The sequence below is a fragment of the Myzus persicae genome, unplaced genomic scaffold (assembly GCF_001856785.1).
Source record: "Myzus persicae strain clone G006 unplaced genomic scaffold, MPER_G0061.0, whole genome shotgun sequence".
NCBI classification, from domain to species: domain Eukaryota; kingdom Metazoa; phylum Arthropoda; class Insecta; order Hemiptera; family Aphididae; genus Myzus; species Myzus persicae.
Window position 1 is genome coordinate 31,225 of NW_019100586.1, and position 7,920 is coordinate 39,144.

At 36.2% G+C, this 7,920-nt stretch overlaps 1 protein-coding gene and 1 pseudogene across 1 annotated transcript; both read left to right on the forward strand.

Annotated features, from left to right (window-relative positions):
* Window positions 1-34: 34 nt before the first annotated feature.
* LOC111035299 lies at window positions 35-628 on the forward strand. Its single transcript, XM_022316863.1, has one exon. The coding sequence runs from the start codon at window positions 35-37 to the stop codon at window positions 626-628; it is 594 nt and encodes a 197-aa protein (XP_022172555.1).
* A 5,317-nt stretch (window positions 629-5,945) lies between these two features.
* On the forward strand, window positions 5,946-7,894 carry LOC111035316 (annotated as a pseudogene).
* The last annotated feature ends 26 nt before the right edge of the window (window positions 7,895-7,920 follow it).

Genomic DNA, 7,920 nt, shown 5'->3' on the forward strand with positions numbered 1-7,920 from the left:
TAATACTGGCAATTCTACGGATTACCACAGCCAAATGAATTCTGAAGTATTCAAATCTTGGTTCACCCAAATGCTGAACAGCCTTGAAGAACCGTCCGTGATAGTTATGGATAATGCATCTTATCATTCAACCCTCAACGATAACTTTCCCAAAAGTAATACGCGAAAAGCAGATGTGCAGGCTTGGTTGACCAAAAAAAATGTCGATTTTTCACCATTAGAAAATTTAGCTGAACTTAGACAGAAAGTTAAAGCGTTAATACCATTTGAAAAAAAATATGAATTGGATGTATTGGCATTGGAAATGGGCCACGAAGTTATTCGACTTCCACCGTACCATTGCCAATACAATCCAATTGAGCTGATATGGGCCCAGGTAAAAAATCAAGTGGCGACAAAAAATAAAACATGCAAAATGGTCGATATAGAAAAGTTGACTCACGAAGCATTGGATTCGGTAACTCAACATGATTGGGAGAAGTGCGTGAGACATGCAGAGGCATTGCAAGATGAAGACAACGAAAAAGAAATTATGAGAGACAGTATGTTGGAGCCAATCATATTGACTTTGTTACCTGATGACAGCGATTGGGGGGAGTCCAGTGACGAAGAAGGAAATTCGGAATAAAATTCGCAATAACATTTTATAATTATATTTTTACTTGTGTATTTATTTTTTTATTCTGCTATCATAATGTATGTGTTATGTTTGTTTTGTTTTTATTATCAATTTATAAAAAATATAATAAGATAACTGATGAAACCTTCATTCAAATTGTATTGGAATATTTTTTTTATAGTAAATAATCAATGGTAAAATACGTTGATACGTAGTGTTGTGATTATAATTTACGATACGTATTATCACTTAAATACAATTTGGAGGTAAAATAGTAAGTTCATTTTAAGGTTAATATAGAGGCGTATTTGAAAAAGCGCGGTAAATTATATTGTTGTTTGATAACCACTAAAGCAAATAGTCCGCTTGGATCGCAGCGGGCACCCGCCACTTTTCGTGACGCGGACTATAGCCGTTGGGAGGGGACGTATACGGTACTATCACGAACTACTACATAGGACTGGACTCTTATGGCAGGAGGAGGGTGGGACCCCGGTCACAAAGTTGTACGGTTACGTACGTTTGCGACTGTGATGCTATCTAGTGATGTACTAAATTACTACATTTCGTATTTAACTTTTATGAACAAATTGGTAGCAACGTAGGTAGTAATGTGCATTTATTACATAAATATTTACTACTTTATTAATTAAAATATAAAATATAATAAGTTTGAGTACTGATTTTAATTTTTGAATATGTGATGGTTATTCATTGTTCTGTTATCACTAGTCACTACGACTTATCACATAAAAGAATTTTCAACAGCACAGTATAAAAAAATCGCTACTAGACACTAGAGTGCAGTTACGTAGCGAACGTACGACCGCCGTACAACTCTGTAGCCACCTTATTATATACAGTGTCCAGTCCTATGTAGTAGTTCGTGGGTACTATCATGGACGAGCGTAAGGTGTCGAACGACAGCACATTACCCACCGCTTTTAGCATGACAAAATAGATCTATTTTGTCATGGCTTTTAGTTCGGACAGTTCGGTGTTCGGGTGGATCCTTATCGGCCCAGTCCCCGATCGCGCAAATTGTAGCTATCAATCGTTGCCGGTCTGTATGACCGCATCCATTGAGGGGATAATGGAGTGCTTTTGGCATGTCGAGGAGTCCGAGAACGCGCCGGTTACGTTCACCGAGGAAGGGTGCTGCGAACAGATATTTCGCGATGAAGATGCGCGTTTGACATCGGGCCGCTTCGCGGTTCCGTTACCGTTTCGCTCGCCGACCGAAACATTCGTCAGGTCTCGCGAGATAGCTACACGACGTTTTGACACCATCGAGTGTAAACTGTCCGCGGATCCAGTATTAAAATATGTATATGTTAATTTTATGACCAAATATATTGCATTATGACGGTAATCGGTCAAAATATCCCCAAATCTATCCATCTCTATTCGTGTAAATTACACATTATAAAAATATAAATATAAATATATTATATAATATATAAATTACGTCAGTAGTAATAATATCACAAAATATACTGCACACACCTTAGTCAAATAATATAAAATAAAATGTAAAATTATTTGTTTTTATGAATAATATGAACACACAATAAAATAAAATAGTAAATAATTTGTTAAAAAATATAACTATATACATTATTTTCTAAAAATTTAGAAAAACGTTTTTAAAAATAGAACATTTTTTTTAAATATCTAGTAAAATTAGCAATAGCATTTATAAAATTTGGAATGTCCCTACTTCCATCATTGTACTCTTCGCAAAGATGTTTTAACATATATTTTATTTTTCAATGGTGGTCCAGTAGTACCCAGTTGACATATTATTTGACTATTTGACTAACGCGTGTGCAAAATATATTGTGATATTATTACTATTAATGTAATTTATTTTACTATTAGTAATTAGTAATTTGAGATATTTGAGCTAATTTTATTAGTAAGTAAAGTGTAATCTACTAATTTACGTAATTACGGATACATTTGGATATTTTGTCCGTGGATATTTTGTCCTAGATTCCATTAGAACACATGTCAGTGGTGACCGCTCCGGGGCAATGCATAATCCACCATGCTGTTTAGCGTTTACCGCCCGGAAATCAATCCTAATAAAATTCGTGTGGTATTCGACGCGTCCGCACGGTGTCTTCGCGGACCGTTGTTAAATGAGTGTTTATGGCCCGGCCCAAAATTACAACAGGATACTGTGGATGTCCTAACCCGCTTTCGCGTTCACAAATATACGTTTACCACGGACATCTGCAAGATGTATCGTCAAATTTTAGTTCTGCCGGAATATCGAAAATTTCAACACGTGTTGTGGCGCGCGTCGCCGCACGATGAATTACGTGAATATGAGTTGCGCACTGTAACGTACGGTGTTAATTGTGCCCCGTACCTCACCTTACGCGTTTTGCAGGTCATCGCGTCTACCGATTGCGACGGTTTAGATTCGGTACGTAACGCGCTTGAGTATCAGACGTATGTCGACGACATTTGTGACGGGGCTGACACAATTTCCGACGTGTTGAAACTCCAGTCCGATCTGGTTTCGGTATTGACTATTGAGTAAGTCAGGCCTCGAATTAAAAAAGTGGGCATCGAACATGCCTGCCGTGTTGCAAGCTGTTCCGGCCGCCGATCACGTGTGCGCCCCGATGTCGTTTGAGGATGACGACGGATACGCCACTAAGGTGTTGGGTCTGTCGTGGCATCCCGAACAAGATTCTTTTTGTCGTGCGTTAAATCTCGAACCGCCGCTCGTCTTCACAAAGGTATTTTGTCACTGGTTGCTCGCCTGTGTGTGGGGCACTTTAATCCGCCTAGTGCCCCGCATTTCGGGGGTCTGTGGGAAGCAGCCGTCCAGTCGACGAAACGTCTTTTGGTGCTTGTAATTGGGACACATATCTTCACGCATGAAGAGTTCTCAACGGTTTTGGCTCGTGTAGAAGCCATTTTCAGCTCACGCCCGCGTTATCGGATCCGCAGCGACATGTGTAGATTCTCAAAAATTATTTTTGCCCCCACGTGAATAGAGTCCAAGTTAGGCCTATGCCGGTGAGGGACCGTTTTAGGGATCCCCTTTTACCCAAGTACACGTTGTAATACACTGAATAGGATCAAGAGTAAATAATGCACGATTGCACTTCCTATACTGCATGTGTGATATTATATTATAATCTAACGTCGGACGGATCACTATTTGAATATTATAAATATATTCCTAAAGCCCATTTGGACTTGTGGTATCCAATTGAGGAGAGCTGCAAAAAAATCAATATCACTTCGAATAATTACCAACGCTAACTTCTACGTTACAAACCAAACTTTACATTCAGATCTCAGACTACCAACTGAAGCCGACATGGCCACATGCCCACATCCTCCTATAAGCGCTACCGCTCTCGTCTTACCAACCATCCCAATCCGCTTATACTCGCCCTCAACTCCCCAAACATTCCCGGCGAACCACCGAGAAGATTAAAGAGGCCCTAGTGTCATGATTTAATTAGCTAGCACTGTTTAATATATATATATATATATATATAAAAAATGCCAACATAAGTGTATGCATATAATGTAAAATAGCCAAACAAATATCACGTCGAGTGTTACTGATGGGTAGCTACTCCCCTCACAATTTCATCGTCAACTGTATTATTTTTTTTTCAGCTCATATGCTTATTGTAACTATCATACAGACGGTATATCTTCTAATAAATGTTTAAAAAAAAAATATATATACATAATTATACGGTCATCCCATCGCGGTCGGCAAAGAGCGTGTAGTGTGGCCATCAAAAATATGGTAACAAAAACGCGCGGTTCGTCGCACGAGCAAGGAATGCCTCGTAGTATATAATAAATTGTTTATCGTTTATGTAACCACTAACAAATATTTAAATAGTTAAATGTAATATGTTGTATGTAACAATATGTATCGTGATACGAGGGCAGATATAAGGCTGACAGCCTCGAATGAAACAAAACGTCCGGGATACATCAGAAGAATATAATGTATGACATTCAACAATGCAGGTAATGGTCGAATCGGCAAGCTGCCGAGGAAATCTCGGTGGGTCACTCAAAGTATGGGCCAATTATGAGTGTTAATTGGTAACTTTTTCTTTTTATGATAATGAGAAATGAGTACAAACATGAGTATAGAAATATATAATTTAATGAACTCAGTGGGCCGATACCATGACTATCCTGTTACACCGTCACCAACTCTTGACAAAGGACGAAAACGCAACACGATAGTAGTATACCACTAAACCATGGTATATATGATGCGTGGACGGAAAAGGGCGGATTACTTGTCATTGTATGAGAACGGCGTGCAAGAACACAGCGATACGGAATGCAAACAAACATGACAAACCACCTAAAAGCTGATAAAATGTATAAATTCGACGGGAGCACTACAGTGACGCCCAAGGCGGAATGTGCCACAACAAAATACGAATGTACATTGAAAGGTTAGGTTAACTTACGGCTAAGGCGAACATGTAACAAAAACGGCCATAAACCGTCAGCGTAATTAATAAAATAATTCGTGATCCTATAAAAAAACGGCTGTCGCGACATAGCGACATGGCTAGCACTTGGACGCACACTTGGTCGAAGCAGAAGACGGGACATGACATGTGAATATAATATATAAGTTATATGACATATATATTATCCTTATGTAGATGTCGTTGATAATGACATCTTGGCCAGGTGCAACGGCGGGTTCGTTTTAGTTCAAATCCACGATGACGGGTGTATCACCAGCTGAAGTCATATGCACTACAATGCCTGCGGTGAAATCACGACTTTCCAAATTGATTTTTGTCAGGCCAGCATATTTCAGCTCATTAAAAACTATTGATGCATCGAGTTGGCAGAGAACAGTGACCGGATCTTTAATTCGGACGAAATATTATTGTGAATCCATTGCGATATTCTTTATGGGCATGTATGTTAATGTATTATTATAAGAGCATTATTTTTTAAACTGTAGAATAGAGAATACATTATTCACAGTGTTCGTTGTAACAATAACACTAAAATAATATAATTTAAAGTAGAAGGATTGTATTTTGATCATCAAAATTGAGTTTATCTTTTTGCAGTGCCGGATTTAACCGTTGTGCCGCTTTAAGCACTAAATAATTTGCAGCCTTTTAATATAAATATTTTTCTAGTCGAAAAAATGTTATTAAAGCATACAATTATAGTTTTTCCTTTATGACTTAAAATTTTAATGATAAAAACTAAAAATGTACATCTCTACGATTATGAAATTGGAAAACATAAAATATAAATATTACCACAATCCCCTTAGTCTAAAAACATTTTATAATTAGTTCTATATAGTTACATATTGTAAAAATGTAATGTTAAAAATTATTTGCCGCCCTAAGCACTAGCTTAAAGTGTTTACTGGGAAATACGGCACTGTCTTTTTGTGTGAACGACGATCTATGCGTTGATGCAAAAAAATTCGAAATTTTTAATATTTTTTTCACTTTTGAATTGCAGTGACATTAATGCTTATATTAGCACTGTACTATCTATTAAGGGTTAGGACACACTTTAAGAATGAATCAGTCGACCCACCGCACCGCAAAGTTGGTGGCACCAACACGTTTCTTTTGTCCTGCGATATTTACGCTTGGTAGCTTGTGCTTAAGATCGGTGGGCGATGGTTTAGGGGTACTCGACGATATAAGTAGTAAGAGGGTCACTTTTCATAAGATCAGAAATTATGATTAATAAATGAACACCTTTTAAGTCATTTGTTTACTTAAAAGAAATTTGTTGTATATACATTATAACCTAAAATATTGTATAACTGCAATAGTCCTAAGTCGGTATGAAAATGTGTTTTTGTAGGAGAATTCATTAATATGGTATCAAGAAATTAGGAAAGGAATATTTAATATTTATAGAACATAATAACATGGGAAACTTGCATTTACATTTCTCGTTATTGTAATTTGAAGAGATTGTCTTTTACGTTAATAATTAATATTTGTTTCTCCTATTACCTCAGTTTTAATATTGTCAAATAAATTAATCAAATGCCAAATACTCTATGATACATCACATTTCACTTCTTTTATGTTCTCAACGTATTATATCCCCCATATGTATATAATGTACATATTTTTTAAATTTCACTATAATTAAACAATACAACAAAACATTAAAAACATTAATTGCGTACATCATAATTGTTTGTACCATCAGAAATATTTCAAATCATAAATTATACCAATCTATTCCTTGTAACCTAATAAACTTGCAATGAAATAAAAAAAAAAAAATAAAGGTAACTAAAAAAAGGATTTTTAGTTAACTAATATTTTTAAGGCATTTCAGTATTTGTTATTTACCTGGGACAACAATGAAATTATATTCTCAAATGTACAATTTGTTTGCAGATAATTTTACGTTTTGTCCGACCCATGGCATGGTGGTGACATTATTGAGCAAAAATCATCATGTTGCCACAATAGTGAAAATGGTAATAAGTTATAACAATCAATGACTGATGGATTAAGATCTGGTGATATGAGAAAATCTTACATTAATATTGATATTTTTTTTTTATATAGATTAGAGCTTTACCACACTTGCCACCACAACGGATTCCAGAATATCCTGGAGACTTCCACATTCTTGGGGATTTTCTGGCAATCACAAGGCTGGCAACTCGTATGGGCATACTAAACCAAATTGTTCAGTTAGTGGACTATGTTCGACAATACTGATTAACAACAGTACGTCCATCTGGGTTTACTGTTTATAGTGTAAACATCCTAACCAATAATTATGTAGAATGTTTTCACCGCATGCTTAAGTCCACCATAGGCCTACATCCCCCAGCCTGGTCCTTTTACGGTAATTTATTTTTATAAAAATATATAATTGGCAATAACTAGAATGGTGATTGATTTTTAATAATATTTTGCAGATCGATTACGTTCCATTGAAAATAGAGTACAGAGGGAAACCTTACAAACAATCAACGGCCAGCAAGTAAAGCAATACAAACTTTATAAGTTTAAATTTTTGAAATGGTTTTTTATAAATCAAACTTTCATTAAATGTACGAAGATTAATTGTGTCTAGCAGAGACACAAATAACTGCATTTTGGCTGATGCTCAACAAAGCGTACGCTATGACACAACGGCATATTTAAGAAGAGTTTCCTACTCAGTGAAAGGATACATAAATATGCAAATAGGCCCTTTAGCTAATGGTTGGTACCACATAAATTCAATTGAGTGTATAAACTAAATAACAATAAAATTGAGTTAAAGAAATC